The sequence below is a fragment of the Ascaphus truei genome, chromosome 16 (assembly GCF_040206685.1).
Source record: "Ascaphus truei isolate aAscTru1 chromosome 16, aAscTru1.hap1, whole genome shotgun sequence".
Lineage (NCBI taxonomy): Eukaryota > Metazoa > Chordata > Amphibia > Anura > Ascaphidae > Ascaphus > Ascaphus truei.
Window position 1 is genome coordinate 4952514 of NC_134498.1, and position 19148 is coordinate 4971661.

The 19148-nt window shown below is 38.8% G+C and overlaps 1 protein-coding gene across 3 annotated transcripts in view; it reads left to right on the forward strand.

Annotated features, from left to right (window-relative positions):
- The window catches only part of TMLHE (trimethyllysine hydroxylase, epsilon), a 32369-nt gene extending 15861 nt beyond the window's left edge, over positions 1–16508 (forward strand). For all 3 annotated transcript variants that reach the window (XM_075572715.1, XM_075572716.1, XM_075572714.1), the window contains 5 exons: positions 2057–2336; positions 3742–3861; positions 9980–10216; positions 12101–12239; positions 15618–16508. In XM_075572715.1, coding sequence (XP_075428830.1) covers positions 2057–2336; positions 3742–3861; positions 9980–10216; positions 12101–12239; positions 15618–15749 — 908 coding nt within the window. In that variant the 3' untranslated portion in view covers positions 15750–16508. The remainder of the gene's footprint in view (positions 1–2056; positions 2337–3741; positions 3862–9979; positions 10217–12100; positions 12240–15617) is intronic.
- Positions 16509–19148: the final 2640 nt, after the last annotated feature.

Genomic DNA, 19148 nt, shown 5'->3' on the forward strand with positions numbered 1-19148 from the left:
ATGTATGTATGTATGTATGTATGTATGTATGTATGTATGTGTGTGTGTGTGTTGTGACAAACGCCCCTCTTTTGTAGCGCTGACGCCTGTCTGGGATCTTCCCGACACAGTCTTCTAGGGTTAATTATACAAAAACAGGATCATACAAAGTATTATGTTGCTTAACTCGGGCTTCTGTCCAGGCAAATCCTTTGGTACTGTGATACTTGAAGGGGGGCGTCCTCCCCGAACTGGATACAGGGGAGCAGCGACACCCCCAGGCTCTAAGAAGAGAGACTGAAAAGCAACCCTCTCTGCTCTAAATACCTGTGCTAGTGATTAGGAGAGCAGGTGAGGGAGAACTAGACACATTGTAATCTGTGGTCTGGATTTTCCATCCACCAGCCTGAGTAAATGTGAAGCCGTGGAATGGATCATTTTGCACTATTCCTGCACTTTCTGACCTAAAACGGGGCAGAAAGCTGCCTAACATCTTTGGTGTGTGTGTGTATTTTTTTACATCAGCAAAAGAAAACTGGCACGCCCTTTTTCATGCAAACTATTACTGTAGTATTATTTGTCTTTAAAAAGAAGTGATAAAGTCCGCAACTATTGTTTAAGTTAATCACAGTGGGAAACAAACCGTTAATAGTGACTAAAGCAGTGACTAAAGATTAAGTATCAAAAAAACTGGTACTTGAGTCAGTGGAAGATGTATAGATATAGTAAGGTAACAGTGTCGATAAACAGAACCTTAAGAGTGTATATACAGTTGCCTGCAGCTGTTCATGAGATGCTCAACACCTCAGGTACTAGGAGAAAAAAGAAAAAACAGCGCACAGCACTCATAGTAAAGTAAGTATATCAAATTGGCCGTGCACACCCCCCTTGCCCGACCAATCAGCTTACATTGCAGGGTTCAAATGGTCTGATTCGATGCCAATCCCTGATGAAGTAGTCTACGTACTACGAAACGCGTCGGATTGTTCACTTTGCGCTTTACCATTTTGTCTGACCCCACCACCAACGTGCAGCATAAAATCGGCTCTGACTACCCAGTACGGCCACTTTGTCTGGTGCTATACTGTGAAGTCTTTAGCTGCTGCGTGATGGCGTCATTATAGTGTGTTGGGCTGGATGTTTTTCTTTGCATGCACCAGTATTTCATTATACCCTGATTTGCCGGCTATGTAACTCCATGATTCCTTGACTAACCCGCATGACCACGCTCCACGTGGTGGAGTCAGTCTTAAGGTTACTCTGTTTGCTGCGCAAGGGTTTTTTTTTTTAAAGCAGTTTTTATTCATACCGCCATGGACATTGGCTGCTGACTACCTAATTAGGAGAATTCCCTTCCCCTTCTACATTGGTGAAGACACGTTTGCTGTGTTCTCTTCCTGCTCGATGCGGGTCACTTTGCAGTGTGTCGGAGGGTCCGTCAGCAGATCTAGTCCAAGTTCTAACGGTGTCATCTGATCTTCCTCTCCGGTGCAGGAGACCCATGTTGGAGTTACATGAAATGCGTAAAAGAACTTCTTTGTACGCTTAATACTTACCTGTTACATTGATTGGAACATTTAATATATACTTGCTTTACTATGAGCGTTGTGCAATGTTGTTTTTTTCTTTTTCTAATAGTGTGCATGTATCATAAATTAATTAATATGAAATATATCACCGAAACCAGCAAACTGAAAGAATGAATGCGACCCTGATGAAGGTTCTACAATAGGAGAAAAACTTTGGTGATTTTAGGCTACAATACTATAACTCTTTACCCGTATGACTCGTGTGCTTGTATTTATTCTTCTAGGCTGCTGGTTTGGGCGATGTAGAAATATAAATATTTAATTTTTTATTCCATAGTCAACCTTTTGGACATGAATTGGGACTTTTTATTTTTTATTTTATTTTTTATCAAGACTTGATATCAATCTTAATGAAGGTTCCAATCGAAGTTTGAATATTTGCTGCAGAATACATTTTTATATCTATTTTTAAGTACATGGGGTGCCTTACAATGTAAAAAGGTTATAAAGATCAGAGACGATTTACACTTACACTTGTGTTTTCAAAGGGCCGGATGGTCACATGACCCGGTATGGACTAGAATGGTTAGTACAGAATAGCTTTGAAGGACAGAAACACCAGCTTGTCCAACCTCGGATACTTTGGAATACAAAGATCTACAAAGAGGTGGATGTGCCGTCCGTCAGCTTCCAGAACTTCCTAGAAACAGACGAGGGGCTGAAAGACTTTCTGCAGAATTTCTTGCTGTATGGCATTGCCTTTGTCGACGATGTTCCTGCAACCCGGGAGGATACAGAGAGCGTGGCAGAGAGAATCAGCCACATTAGGTACAGTAAATGGCATTGGGTATATATGTGAACCATGTTATTGGTAATAATGAACACTCTTGAGGTCATCAAACTTCTAAAGAATTAATACGATCAATGCATTAACATTTTAGTATTTGTTTCCCCCTATTGAGCAGTGATATAAGAGACATATGGAATTGGGTTTAAAAGATCATGGCAGTCTTTAAAAATAATGAAATATTGTAATTTAAATAGAATACAGAGTTAATTCATATTGTAATGTAGATGTTTTGAATCATGTGAAACTTCTCCACTAGCCTATTTTAGTGTTGTGAATATGGACTTCTGTTTAACTCGGCCTATCCATAAAAGTCAGTGGTAATCCTGACTGAGTGTATCACAATCATTCGAAACATATGCTATCAAGTTAGATATGGAACCAGTTACTCCTGAAAGTATACAGGAAAGAGGACTGTTAAAAGATAATTGTAAGATTAAAAATAAAAATGTCACACAGTACTGAGTATGGCAATCTTCGCCCTTTCAAGAATTGGGCATCGATAAACCAAACTGACAGTGCTGCGGGAGGCGTGGTCACTATCAGAACTGACAGCGCCATACATTAGCCTCATTTGTGTTGAAGTTGTTCAGTTTTTTTTTTCCCCCATATTAAGTGAACTGTCGTATAAAATACAGTGCTATCATGCATAATGCTTCATGGCTACAGAAATCACACAGATTAAATCTATAGAAATCATTTGCAACAATAGGATATCACAATACCAGTCAGAATATAACCAAATGAATATTGCTAGCATGGTTAATAAGAACTTGTTACCGTTTTAACGCACAATACTGTACACATTATGGGACTGGGGTTTCCAAACTATATAGAAGTTCTGTAAGTGGTGGTGGTTACTCCTGAAAGTGCAATTGCCATGTAGACTGCCAAGCTGACATTTATGGCTGTTAAGAGAGGAGATGCCTGTTCTGACTATATAAAAAAGAGGGTGATTCAACAGTACTTGATAGGAATGGTTTTGCAATGAACATTATGAACTTAAATAATGACCGTATTCAGACCAAATGGTCCATCACTCCCAGTATCCTGTGTCCCATTGCAGGCAGCTTCGGAAGCTCATTTGGAGAGTAGAAGCAGGGCACCGGTGGAGAAACAAACTCCACCTCATTCATTGCTTCCTTCTGTTATTAAGAATTACAACCAGACATGAAGCAGAATCTGCATTTCCAGCCATCAACAGCGTATCTTTTATGGAGAGGATTCATTTTTTAAATACTCATTAAAGAGGTTATTTTAGTTGCTTCTTTTGCCTAAACACGGAAAGCTTTCCAGCATAATCTCCCACAGGTTATTTTTCACCTTTACAATATACCTTCTGCTAAATTGCTGTGGTGTAACTCACATTGTAATGCAAATTTGCAGGGAGACAATTTATGGTAAGATGTGGGATCTTACCTCCGACTTCTCGCGGGGGGACACAGCATACACAAAACTAGCCCTGGATCGCCACACGGACACCACCTACTTCCAAGAACCCTGTGGGTGAGTGACGACTTATTGCAGCACATTTTTGTTCCTTTGTTTTGCATAAGGTTCTTCTAGGTTAGAATAACTTTTTTTGTTTGGACAAAGTCCAATGGTATTGAAATCCTTCTTTAAAGAAATGTACAGTATTTAATGACATAGGTACACAAGTGTATTTTTTTAAACTAACTCTAAGGTTTTACATATTTATATTTATGATTGTTTTTAAATTAGAAAGCAAGATGACCGTGGGTCCTAGTCTGTTGCTTGCCTAAACTAATATAATTTATTGTGAAATCCATAAATTAAGAGACAGTATAGTGTTGTATAGCAGTAGTATTGTGTGTATGTGTACTGTATACAGTGGTGTGAAAAAGAAAGTACACCCTATTTGAATTCTATGGTTTTACATATCGGGGCATCATAACAATCACCTGTTCCTTAGCAGGTCTTAAAATTAAGTAAATACAACCTCAGATGAACAACAACACATGACATATTACACCGTGTCGTGATTTATTTAACAAAAATAAAGCCAAAATGGAGAAGCCATGTGTGAAAAAGTAAGTACACCCATACTGCTTCCATAGGAATTAAAATGCTAAGTAACAGACAGGTGCTGCTAATGCCCTTGATTAATTGATCATCAGCAAGTGTGACCACCTCTATAAAAGCCGAAGTTTTAGCAGTTTGCTGTTCTTGAGCATTCAGGTGTTTGTTAACAAAATGCCAAGGAGGAAAGACATCAGCAATGATCTTAGAGAAGCAATTGTTGCTGCCCATCAAACTGGGAAGGGTTATAAGGCCATTTCCAAACAATATAAAGTCCATCATTCTACTTGTGAGAGAGATTATTCAAAATTGGAAAACATTCAAGACAGTTGACAATTGTCCCAGGAGTGGACATCCCAGCAAATTCACCCCAAGGTCAGACAGTGCAATGCTCAGAGAAATTGCAAAATATCCAAGAGTTACATCTCAGACTCTACAGGCCTCAGTTAGCATGTTAAATGTTAAAATTCATGACAGTACATTTAGAAAAAGACTGAACAAGCATGGTTTGTTTGGTAGGGTTGCCAGGAGAAAGCCTCTTCTCTCTAAAAAGAACATGGCAGCACGGCTTAGGTTTGCAAAGTTGCATCTGAACAAACCACAAGACTTCTACAACAATGTCCTTTGGACAGACAAGACCAAAGTGGAGATGTTTGGCCATAATGCACAGCGCCACATTTGGCGAAAACTAAACACAGCATATCAGCACTAACACCTCATAACAACTGTCAAGCACGGTGGTGGAGGGGTGATGATTTGGGCTTGTTTTGCAGCCACAGGACCTGGGAACCTTGCAGTCATTGAGTCGACCATAAACTCCTCTGTATATCAAAGTATTCTAGAGTCAAATGTGAGGCCATCTGTCCGACAGCTAAAGCTTGGCAGAAATTGGGTCATGCAGCAGGACAACGATCCCAAGCAAACCAGCAAATCTACAACAGAATGTCTGAAAAAGAAAAGAATCAAGGTGTTGCAATAGCCCAGTCAAAGTCCAGACCTCAATCCGATTGAAATGCTGTGGCTGGACCTTGAGAGCTGTGCATAAGCAAATGCCCACAAACCTCAATGAACTGAAGCAACGTTGTAAAGAAGAGTGGGCCAAAATTCCTCCACAACGATGTGAGAGACATAATAAAGTCATACAGAAAACGATTACTTCAAGTTATTGCTGCTAAAGGTGGTTCTACAAGCTATTAATCATAAGGTATACTTAGGAAATGTATGAGCAAAAAATAAAGTGTCACCATGGGAAATGTCTCAATGTGACTGGTGGAGGGGAAGAAGGAGAAGGGGGAAAAAAAACACATGAAACATAAGGAAAAACACAATATGGAGAAAAAAAAGCAAGATAGGGGGGCTTAGTTTTTCACACATGGCTTCTCCATTTTGACATTATTTTTGTTAAATAAATCATGACACGATATAATATGTTGTGTTGTTGTTCATCCGAGGTTGTATTTACCTAATTTTAAGACCTGCTAAGTAACAGATGATTGTTATGATGTCTTGATATGTAAAACCATAGCATTCAAAGAGGGTGTACTTTCTTTTTCACACAACAGTAGATATGTATCTCCTATCTATCGCTCTATATCTCTCATTCTCGAAGACACATTTAATAGAAGCAAAACAAACAACGTGTATAGTAGTGCCAAAAGCTAGGATTTCTATTAATTGATGTGAGGTGATGACTATAATGTGATAATTTAGGAAAATTCTATCAATTGTGTAAAACAAACAGTACAAAAATTGCAATAAATGAAGGAAAAGGTATAAGAACCAGTCGTATGCAACACAAGCTAACACACACTACTAGAACTAGATAAAGATACTCATGTATCATATATCATTGCGCATAGATCACAATAAATTAGACTTTTGTGGTCTATGCGCTATGATATGAGTATCTTTATCTAGTTCTAGTACATGTGTGTTAGCTATAATATTATTACCATTGAGGTGTGTTATATAACCAGGCATTTATATAATGAATTGTTATTTTGGTTTCACTGTGTGTGTGTGTGTGTGTGTGTGTGTGTGTATTCCATCAGCAATTTTCTGAACCTTATCATGTCCCGTGCCCCTTTTATTTTATTGTAGTATATAGGTTGCACTTTATTCAGTACTGATTTAGTATTGACTAATACCAACAATAGTTACCACAACTAAAGTATATAATGTACAGGAGTGCATTACTAGCTACTATTATTTATTTTAACCGTTATTTTATTAATCTTTGTATTAAGATGGTGTTTTTTAGGTACTACCTGGTTTATATTTCAGTTGGCATATACCCAGTCTCTTTCCATGATTAATATCGCAATGTACCATTTTTAGGAACGAATTATAAGCCATTGAGAGGCATCGATTGGTGCTAGAATCTGTCTGTCAACAAGTTCAACCAATGAGAGCTAGTAATATTTATGTGGCCTAAATAAGCAGCCAATGGGCTCACTGTATTCCCTTTGAGAAAGTTGCCCATGTGTGATGAAACGCGTTAGGGAGCGTCACTGCACGCACAACATTACGTCATCACGCAGCGTGTGTTTGAGCCAGAACCACATGCGGAGCAGATCTTCAGCTTTACCATCTAGGAGACTACACTGAGACTCCAAGCAGACGCCTTGAGGATATTTCCAGGTGTTATCCAGCCCTCCAGCGGACCGTGGTGTTCTGTGAACCCATGATGTGTGACTCTGACTGCGGAGGTGGTGTGAAGACATCCGGCTGGTGGTGATATTATATTCACAATTGCCTAATTTTAACCTATCCTTGTGAGTGCTATTCCTCCCCCTCCCTTGTCCTATTTTCCCATCAATAAATGTACGTTATGCTATGGGGCGTGCACTCTCTCCTCTTTCCCTACATTTAATAGAATATAGGTATATCAAATAGAACACTAATAAATCTACTACTTAAAAAAACAACTGTAAATGTAAGCAACACTGAATTTTACATGCTTCAAGTATGTCTTCTGTTCTTATTAGACTGTTTTTCGACCAGTGAAATCTACAGTATGCCATAAATACTGCCGTCACTGACCAAATGGTCCATCAGTCTCAGTATAATGTCTCCTACTGTAGGTTTAATTGGAAATGTATGGAGAGAGTACAAAATAGGGACCAAGTTGGAGCTGCTGGAACTTTCTGTTGAAACATTCTGGAAACCATTTGTCTCCTTGAATACTTTACTCCTCACCATCATTTCCTTTAGATTATGAGGTTGTCTGTATGATAATAATATGGGTGTTTCAAGGAAGACCTGTTGCAGTCTTGTATCTTCCTGGAGAATGTGTTGTAATTCCCTGCTGATCTTGCGCAGAGCTTCTACAGTAGGTACCCTGTCGCTTGTGTCTCTGTATTACATTCTTCCAACCCCTTGGATATCACCTGTGGTGTCCCGCAAGGCTCTGTTCTGTGGCCCCTACTCTTCTCAGTGTTCATCAATTATTTTCCCACAGCTTGTAAGGAAGCTTCAATAAACATCTATGCAGTTGATAGAATCCTTTATGCACACAGCCATAGCCTCTCTGACCTTGAACACATACTTCAATCTGACTTTGAGACTCAAACTGGATTTCCCAAAACAAGCTGTTTTTAAACACTGACAAGACTGTAACAATGGTATTTGGGACCAAGACTAAATTTTCAAAGCTTCCAGTGATTGCGCTCCAGATCAGAACCAACGCTAACACCGCCCTAACTCCTGTTACTAGTTTTAAATACCTGGGCATATGGTTTGACTCCCATTTAACATTCGGGATGCACATTGATACCCTGACATCCAAAACCTATGCCAAAATAGGTGTACTTTACAGAAACAAATCCTCCGTATGTCTGCTGGTCAGAAAGCATATCGTACAGCAGATGCTAATGCCAGTTATCGACTATGGAGACATAATATACGGCTCGGCTCCCCAAACCCACCTTAGCAAACTTGACACCCTCTACAATTCAATATGCTGTTTTGTTCTCCAATGCAACTACAACACACATCACTGCGAAATGCTCAAAGAACTAGATTGATCATCACTTGTGTCTAGGCGCAAAGTTCACCTTTCCTGTCTTGCCTTCAATTACTTTCTGGACAAGCTACCCATCTATCTGAGCAAGCTCCTAACCCATATCACATGCAGCACTTATCTGATTCTGACTCCAAAAGACTGTTCATGGTCCCAAGATTCAACAAAGTATCCGGCCGCTCCTCCTTCTCTTACCGTGCACCCCAAAACTGGAAAAACCTACCGGAGACTCACATCCACCACCAGTTTAAGTTTTTAAAAAACGAAGGCTGTGTCACATTTTAATCTGGTCTGTAACTGTTACATACGCCTATAATATATGTATTATCTTTAACTGTGTGTGCAATGTCTTGTATATAATGTATACCCTGTTCACTTATGTAACTGTATTTTTAACCATGTATTTGTCATCTTACCTATGTCCAGGACATACTTGAAAACGAGAGGTAACTCTAATGTATTACTTCCTGGTAAAACATTTTATAAATAAAATAAATACCAGCAAATTAGATTGTAAGCTCTTTGGAGCAGGGAGTCCTTTTCCTAAATGTTACTTTTATGTCTGAAGCAATTCTCTCCTTGTGTTTATATTATTTATTTGATTGTCACGTGTTATTTATATTATTTATTTATATGAGTTTCATGTATATTACTGCTGTGAAGTGCTATGTACGTTAATGGCGCTATATAAATAAAGACATACATATTAACTGATGTATTGTTAATCATATTTGTTATACCATTTAGATAGGCTTTCCTGCTGGAATTTTAAATTGTGAAACAAAAATAAAAAAGGTAAAGAAGTTGTGTTTTTATTTTTTTTTATTTTAGTGCAATATGTAACATTGGGCTAGCCACATTTTTTTTAAATGACTCGTTTTTTTTCTGAATTATTTTTAGTTTTCCCAACAGATCCTGATCATTTGGTAACGAGACAGTTGTGAGAGTTTGTGGAAAAAGTCACCGGTTATTTGAAACACTTACAATTTTTATTATTATTTATTTTTGTACAAATTGTGTCCATAAAAGGTGCATAATAGAATACCAGTAAATAAGCTTTTGTATGGTTTAGTAAATGCTATATTAGCCTGCATAATATATAATTTTCTCCAGGATCGACATGGCTATTACCATTAATGCAACCTAAAAACATGGGTAATAAAACATGTTTTGTATTCACAATGTTGGAACATATCTACAGTGTTACAGGACAACATTGCAAATTACTTAAGTAAAACAAATAACAAGTGGGGATAATTATAGACTGTTTTGTGTGTTAATTCCCTGTACTGTATTGTCTCTTTTTTGTAAAGCACGGAGTATAGTGTGTGTGTGTGTGTGTGTGTGTGTTTTTCAGAAGCAGCGTACCAGTGCAACCGACAATTTATCATATAGAATTTAAATGTTATTAGCACCTTTTTAGAACCAACAATACAGTTCAGGAAAAATGCAAAGTTAAATAAAGGCAGACACTGTACCATATCTCTTGTACAATATGTTTTTAGGTACTTTTTAATCGTTTTGCAATAAACTATATTGTTGGCACATGCTTTTCTATTGCAGCATGCAGCTTTTCCACTGCCTAAGGCATGAGGGTACCGGTGGACGCACACTGTTAGTGGATGGCTTCTATGCAGCTGATCAGGTCCGTCAACATCACGCTTTGGATTTTGACCTGCTCAGCAATGTACCCCTGAAACACGAGTACATCGAGAACGTAAGAAGATGTCATAACCACATGGTGGGGATTGGGCCTGTGTTGAATGTTTACCCATGGAATAAAGAGCTCTATATGATCAGGTGTGTATATTTATTCCTCTAAATAGAGAATGGTAAATTTGTCTCCTCGCATACAGTACAGCTCATGTTGTAAACAGTGGTTCTTAACTACCTCTTTATATGGGGATCCAGACCATAAACCTGCTAACCCACTCCGACTCTGTGCTTGAATATGAAAGAACCTTGGATATCAACAATTTATAATCTGCCCTTAATCTAGCAAATTATTTTCTGAAGAGTACTCATACCTTTTTATTGCTGGTTTTGGTCTTTCTGCTAGTAGGGTTTAGGGTTAATCTATTCATCCTTTTTTGTTTTTTACTGTAATTGGACATTATTAAGAGTCGTAGCACCGCTGCCTTCTGTTGTACAATAACTTCTTCACTGGCACCTTTTTGCAGTTTTAACCTTGCATATTGGGTCAGAAGCTTCTCAAAGTTCTTGAAGGTAACGCAGACCATGCTTCCGGCATAGCAATGCTATGTATCATGAGACTGAGTAAATACAAATACCACTTGTGGTGAATTTGTGTCTCAGATCTGCAACCCTGTCTTTCCCCATTATTGCTTAGCAAACAGTGCTTTGACTGCTGCCAGGGATTCTGGGTAATGACGTGCATTCTGGGACATCAGACCCAAAACTGCTGGACATATTCACCATAATGCAGCAGATTTAAGCACACTTTGAATAAGAACAATACTGAAGGGAATGTGAAACCTTGTGAGATTATGCAGGACTCTTTCTGAGCCCATCTGAGGGCTTTTAATTGGCTGTCATTTACACAAAGGAAATAGTCGTAAAGCAACTGTGGGCCTCATGCAGAGAGCATAGAATTTTAAAAATGGCGAATTTCATAAAAATTAGCTTTTTTGGAGAGTTTTATTCTCCATATGCAGAAAAGTGCGAATTCTGCTATGTTTAACATGGATGCGTGTGGCGAGTTTAAATTGGCGAGATGCGCGCTTCAGAAACGTGTAAAAACAAATTCGCGCCTTTTTTTTCCCCTTTACTATAGGCGGCGAGCGCCATCTTGCCATATTTTCGTGGCGCGGCAAAAATGCGAGAATCGCGCCTTTTTTTGGCGCGAACAGCCGCTACTTGCCGTTCGCACCTCTCTGCATTCGGAGAGTTTTAAAAATGGCGCGATTGAGGTTCTCGCCAGCCGCGAGGCGAGTTTTAAACATAGAAATAAAAAAATGGCGCGTTTTTCGCAACTCGCCATTTTATGCCGTTTTCTGAGGGAAATTGAACAAAAAATGGCGAGTTTTGAAATAACGATGCTCTCTGCATGAGGCCCAAAATATGAAATGCAATTTTAGCCAAATCTAGAAACCAGCCAGATTAAGTTCACGTGTTCCGTACTATTTACAATGAAGGATATAGAGGAGGGCACAGCAGACTTTGCAAAAGCTAATTTATCAGCCCAAAACTCTACGTTTCAGTTGCAGCATATAATGGGGATTTCGCTGGTTCCCCAATTTCACATTTGCCAGCCGACAAAAGCCAGCTCCAATACCAACAATCGCACTGCCAAACAGAGAAGTTATACTGCAATTGGAAATTACCAATCGCGCTGGGTTGAAGTGGAAATCGCAATTCATGGTGCTATTATTACCCCTTAGTTCAGGAGTTCTCAACTTCAGCCCTCAAGGCGCCCCTCCCCCCCCCCCCCCCCCCCAACAGGTCAGGTTTTCAGGATATCCCAGCTTCAGCACATATGGCTCAACCGACAACTAAGCCACCTGTGCTGAAGCAGGGACTAATTGAACCACCTGTGCTGACACAGGGAAATCCCTAAAACCTGACCTGCTGGGGGTTTCTTGAGGACTGGAGTTGAGAACCCCATGTCTTGGTTAGATTAAGACTCATACCCACTGTGTTTTTTTATTTATTTATTTTTTCCAGGTACAACAACTACGACCGTGCTGTTATTAATACAGCACCTTATGATGTGGTTCGCCGTTGGTATATTGCACATCGCACTTTGACCAATGAGCTGAGAAGGCCGGAGAATGAACTGTGGGTGAAATTGAAACCTGGGAAGGTGAGTTGGATAGTAAGATTGAGAAAAAAATTAGAGTTGCTTTTTGCAAGTTAATGCTGGTATGCAGAGAAGTTAGGTCATTTCTATTCTAGAAGAAGCATGTACTTTACACTGTTATATTTGATTGTCCGGTTGTCTATGGTGAGGTTTCAAACGCTAACAATTCTCCTTAAGGTGGGAAACACAAACTCATTTCGACTCACTTCGCTAGTCCAAAACCCTTGCCTTAAGGTCTGTGATCAGGAAAATTATCATGAAATTGTGAAGTAGATCAATATTTCTTTAGAATAAAAAAAGGTAAAACATTTTTGGGTCACATGTCTGCCATTTTTATTTTGTGATTAACAGCTGTATAGCTCGGCCCGCATCATTGCATATTTAGATATCTTGCTTCATTCTTCAGCTAGGTATAAGCCCACAATAAGAGCGATACGTATTGTATATTCGAAATAGTTTAGAACATTTTCTAGATACGCAAAAGTGCAACGATAATGTTTGAAGGCGATGGCATGACCTTTATCAAGTAAGTGGAATAATGTTATTGTCACTTTGATATTGCAACAAAAATCACTTTAATTCCTTCCATTTGGAAAGCAGATCTAAGTAATTTATGTGGGTTGCTTCATAGCGATGGGGTCCCTGGTCCCCTGCCTAAGAATAAAGCAATATAAACAACATTTTAATCAGATTTAAGTGTTGATGAGTAATTGCATTTTTGTTTTTGTTGTGATGTATCATTGAGTTGATGTCTCAATTGCTCTATTGATATTTTCCTTCTAATGTTAATGTGACCTCTCTCCAATATTGTACAATCCACTTTCTGTATTTAAAGTATTGGAACATTATGACTCAACCCGTTGATCCATTTGTTAAAAACTGTCTGTAAACTTTGTAATCCCATTAAAGATAGTGTCGTGATGTGTTTAAGCGGGTGAGGATGATGGTGAAGGAGTATCATGTATTTCGTTTTTACACATTCCTTTAGCCTTACCATAAGTTATGATAGAAAACATTCACATATTTTACACCCTTCTCTCAAGTATCCTTTCGTCTATTTTCTTTTTTGCTGATTGACAGGTAAGGTAGCCGGAAACTGTGGTGTTGATGAAGTGGAAGATATAGTAAATAGCCCACAGTGATTCCAAAATAGGCTTTCAATTTAATAGGACTCGGGATAGAAGTGCTTTAATTGACTAGTAATATGGAAGGTACATTTAAAGACCAGGCACTGTGACCGATGGTTTATCTGCTTTGTCACCTTAATTGTCAGTTTAGAATGTCTGTTACTTAATGTGTGCTTGTGTAAACAGTAGAAGCAAATATATCGTAGTCTTCAAATGAGTCACTGAACTGAATTGGTTACAGCCATTTCCCCAATTTTAGTCCTATGACTACACACCGTAATCTTACATTTGTGTGGTTATTACTGCATGTGTCTTCAATAACACGAGTTTTATGGCATGTGGACAAAGCCGTGTGCTCTGAGCCCCAGGGATGAGATACTGGGGAATCATTTCTTGGAAAAGACCCTTGTAGGGGGGAGATCTTTTGGTTCATCATTTTTAGTGTAATCTGTGGTTTCTGGGATTTTTTTTACACTCTTAGGGGAGAATTCTATATAATGCAAAGTGGCTGTTTTCACACTCTCTCCTCTCCCCCCCCTCCCCTGCAAAAAAACCCCAATGGACTTGAATGGGGCGGTTTTGGCCGAGAAAACAGCCCATGTGGCCACTTCATAGTGTATGGCACTATAGAACTGCCTTTGTTTCACAAGAGAAATCTTCCTAGAGCATTATACTCTGTAGCATTATTAGTAAGGTCACATACTAGACGAGGTTGAGAAGAAAAAATATATGTCCATTGAGTTAAACCTATGATAAGTTTAGTTGACTGAAATACTTGGCTGAACTGTTAAATTCCGCTCTGGGGACCCCTTGCTTCCAGAGATGCGTATCTCAGTGGTGCCTGTATCTCTCCAAAGTTTAAAGGTCCAGCTGATGCGGGCCAATAGGAAGCCACACTGGATGACAGCTTCTTATTGGCCCGTGGGACATTTTTAAACGCCATTTAGATTAAGCACAGTTTCTCTGCCTGCAGGGATACTGGCACTACTACGGAGGTTAGAGTCTCTGGAAGCAGGGGTTCAACAGAGCTGCAATTAACACAAGTCAGCTCCGGAGACCCCCTGCTTCAAACCTGTAGCCATCTATTCTGTCTAGACCATTACTACTTATTTGCCCATTCTACCGGCCTCCTACTTTAATGGGATACGTGATGGTTCAAGGAATAGGAGCCACTACTTGGCTTGCTTTATAGCCTGGCACAACATAACACATTTTATTTTTTAAACGACATCTCTGGAACAAACCCAAATGTGCATTTCACTGCAGATAATCATATTTGTCCTTTAATCTGTAGCGAAACGTGTGCAACTCCGACTTATCCACTTCTACACATGGCCGTGGACTTGTGGCCGCTTTATATTTAATGGTCAGTTTGAAGGAGTGCTCATTGTTGGGCAAGTAATCTGCCCCGGGTGCTAAAGACTTCCACAAACAGCAGTGTTCAGATAGATAAAGCAATAGTCTGCACTCCAGAGGTGGTATTATTTTAAAGGGGGAAAATAATGCGGATCCTGCATTAAGACAACTTCTGGAGTGCTGACTATTTCCTTATCTTTCACTTTATATTTAAGAAAGGTGAAGGTCATTGCTGTAAAATTGCACCATAGCAGTGTTTCCTTCGATAAAGGAACGCCATCCTGCTATTCCTGGTGGAGTTTGCTATTAAGAGACATTGGAGGTTTTTTTCCACTGAAATATATATATATATATATATATATATATATATATATATATATATATATATATATATATATATATATATATATATATATATATATATATATATATATATATATATATATATATATATATATATATATATATATATATATATTTTTTTTTTTAAACAACCTCTTGAAGAAATGCCACAGAATTAGAAATCTGTTATTTTTAAGTGATAATATTTGACGGAATAAGAAAATCACTTCCTTGAAATTTTAAATTTACAAGAGTTCATTTTTTTCCATGAAACGGCCATTAATGCTCCTATATGAGGACCAGCAAAAAATGAACGTGGGGGACGGGCAAGGAGAAATATCTTAATACTGCAGATGCAAACCTTCTCCCACACAGGCACAAAATACACCACATCCTTCAAACAGAGATCACACACAGATACAACACCCCATGCTGCCAAGTAAAATTAGTGACGATTTTTTTTATTTTAGGGACCACTACAGTAGGTTGTAATATGGTAACGTTGGCTAGAGAAGCATTATCACTGTATTACATTGTTGTCTTGTTTTACGTGCAGGTGCTGTTTGTTGATAACTGGAGAGTATTGCACGGGCGGGAATCTTTCACAGGATATCGGCAGCTTTGTGGCTGCTATCTCACCCGAGATGATGTACTGAACACTGCACGCTTCCTCGGCATGAAAGCCTGATAACAGCACAAAGTAGGCTTGACATCAAGGCAGGAGAAGACCAAACCATCTGACAAATGTATTTCCCATTCAGGGTCACAAGGAGCAGATGCTTTTTAATTACCTTGAATTGATCCTGGTGGGTTCTGATACTTGCAGGACTACGTTCAGTCGCAGACATAATGATGGACAAACCATTTTAATTACTGTAGGTTGTTCCGTGTTTTTTTTAAGCCTTCTGGTTAACAGCAATATATACTACTGTATGCTATTAGCGCTTGCTTTTAATGTGGATTGCAGACAGAGAAACATTCTACTTTTTTTTTTTTTTTTTTTTTTGTAGTTCAAAATTGCTTCTCTTAGTAACAACTTCTGCAAAACCTTCCTGCAGTTAGTTATGGTCAAAGGCTGAAGCTCATGAAACCTCAGATGTGTACTGTAGTTTACATCCAGGCTATGTGCAATTCCCACCATAGGTGGCCATCAAGGACAATAAAGATGTTAAGCATGGTTGAGGAAACCCCAGGGTTTCGAAGTATGTCACATTTTACATTCTGTTAAATGGCTGCATTTTTGTTCATTACTGTTATCCTGAAGTCTGGCTTACATGTACATGTGACTTTCTGGACGTGAAGTTGCACCACACCAGCATAAATGATTTGACATTTCAGGTAATCAAGTGCCTTTTGTCTTTTTGTTTTTTTCCTATTTGTGTATAACTTTTTTGGGCAATATGCTTATCAGTGGTGTTAATGTACTCTCATTAAAGTGCCCACGTGATTTTGTTTGTCTCATTTCCCTTGAGCTTAGTTTCTTTGTTTTTATTTTATGACTTGTTATATGATTTTAAAATCGGTGTATAATACTACTATAAATCCCCATTATCTGGATAATTAATGCAGTAAAATATGCATAGGAAAAGACAGTGTTGTAAGCCACTCCTAATGCATTGAAACCAAGGTGGCATATAGGTGAGGGACTGCATAATATCAGATGAAATCGGCACAGGTGGAGTTTTCTTAAATGTGCGTTTATTGAAGAGATTTAATCTGTCTAAGCCCCCTGTTCAACTTTAAAAGCTTTATGGGAAAGAAGGAAAAAAAACATAATTTGGTAAAGAAAATACTTAATTTTGTTGGTCTTAAATGTGGCTATTTACAGTTAAAGTTCTCGTATAGTAGAACTGTTAACCTCTTCTCTAAAATGTTTGGTCTATTAACGCTTTTTAATTTGCTTGTTAGCCATGTGTGTGGTTTATTGTGCAAACTAGTACTGATGAATATCAGGTGATATGCTGTTTAGTAGAAATTCAAGCACACAATTTAGGAAAGCATTGCAGGGGCTTAGCATTGCATTAATAGTGTGCATATTTGTGCAGAAAATGAATGACTCTGTAGAGGTGTCAGTCGATAAGAGTTTCAAATCCTTGAGCGAGCCGTGTGTGTGTGTGTGTGTGTGTGTGGTACAGCTGCATGAAGGATTAGCTGTGCAGTAGTTCAAAGAATGAAATGTGCTGCCCAGGACATACTTGAAAACGAGAGGTACCTCTAAATGTATTACTTCCTGGTAAAATATTTTATAAAGAAATGACATAATTTCAAAAGGCAGGTCATCATGATAATTTGATCCCTACACCCCCAAATACAGTACATAAAAAGCACACAAATCAACCATGTGCAGTCAAAAGCTATAGCACAGATTGAATATCGTAATATCAAGATGGTTTTTGCAGGCTTGTGGAGCAAATAAAAAATAAAAAATGAGGAGAAAAAAATATATATATTTTTTTTTTGGTCACTCACTCAAGCAAGCAGTGGTGAATTTACAGGCGCATGCGCTGTAATCATCAGCTGTCAAGCAGGAATGAGATTGATTGAAACCAGAAAGACACACATTCAAAGGAATGGTGTGGGAGAGGTATACTGCACTGTAGAGAAGATAAGAAGTTGAAATACCCTACAGTGCAGTACATTATCCTGTGTGTGTGTGTGGGGGAGAGCGCTGTATATGCCGAAATGTGATACTGTTACAGTACTGTACACGCATATGCGTTTCAACAATTTAAAAATGAGACATACAGCACTGCAAATGCATGTACACGCATACCCCGCATTAACGTACACAATGGGTTCAAAGTGAAAATGTACTTAAAGTGAAGCACTATTTTTCCCCACTTATCGATACATGTACTGTACTGCAATCGTCATATACGTGCATAACTGATGTAAATAACGCATTTGTAACAGGCTCTATAGTCTCCCCGCTTGCACAGAGCTTCAGTACAGGTAGGAAGCCAGTAGTGCTGTTCAGGACGTGCTGACAGGCGTATGCGTAGCTCCCGTTTGCCTATTGGGCGATATGTACTTACTCGCGAGTGAACTTAGTGAGTGTTCTTAAACCGGGGTATGCCTGTATACAGTAAATATGCAAATTTACAATTACTCCGCGCGCACACGCAGACTGTGTACTGACGTAGGTTGAGCTGCTGAAGTATTAGACTTCCAAGACAGCAGCTCGCGAATGCCCCCCTGAGGTTTTAGACGGTATTGCAGTATTGCAGACAGCGATAATAAAATGCTAATATTACGAGCGCTAAAATAACGCAATTCACTCCGGACCAAAAAAAAAACGCATCTGCCCGCGATTATCAGAGCGACGCAGATCCGGCCCCATTAGGATAAAGGCGACCGCCACTGTATATAGTGCACAATATGAACAAGTGTAGTATGAGTTATGCAGGAGATTAAAGCTGGGTATGATCCTGTATTATTTACTCAACAATTTGACATCAACTTGGCAATTCTACTGACTACCTTATTTCAGTATATTTTAAAGGAGTACAAGGCAAACAGCCTTGTGTGTCCTATCTATCTCTCATGAGACTGCTACTTACCACCAATTCTGTTCTTTTTTGTGGTCTAATGTAAATGTTACTCTCTGTCCATTACAAACTACTTGCCCCACACCTAATATAATCATTCTCTGGACTACTCCATGAAATGCTTTGATATACGGAATGTTGGCGAGCTCTAAAAACCAGCATACCTAGCACCACTCAGTCTCAGGGCAAACATCTTATTTTGAGTCTGCAAACAATTATCCATATTTCTATTTATACTGCTACTCTCTTGAACAGGGGTTATTGAACTCAACCCAGGCCCTCCTTTCTCAACTCTCTCCCATACACCTTTTTACATTCCAAAAACTGTCGCCCATATAAATATTCAAAGCCTGCTGGACGAATTAAGGGCGTGGTGTTTTCTTGCATAAGACTAAAGCCATAATCCTCATTGTAACATAGCCACCTCCTAAAATATTTGATGCATCCATCTCCAAGCAGGGATACTCCGTTTAAAAAAAAAAAAAAAATATGCTAGTACATTGCCTGCCCAACTTCTTTTGAAATCCTTGTTGGTAAAA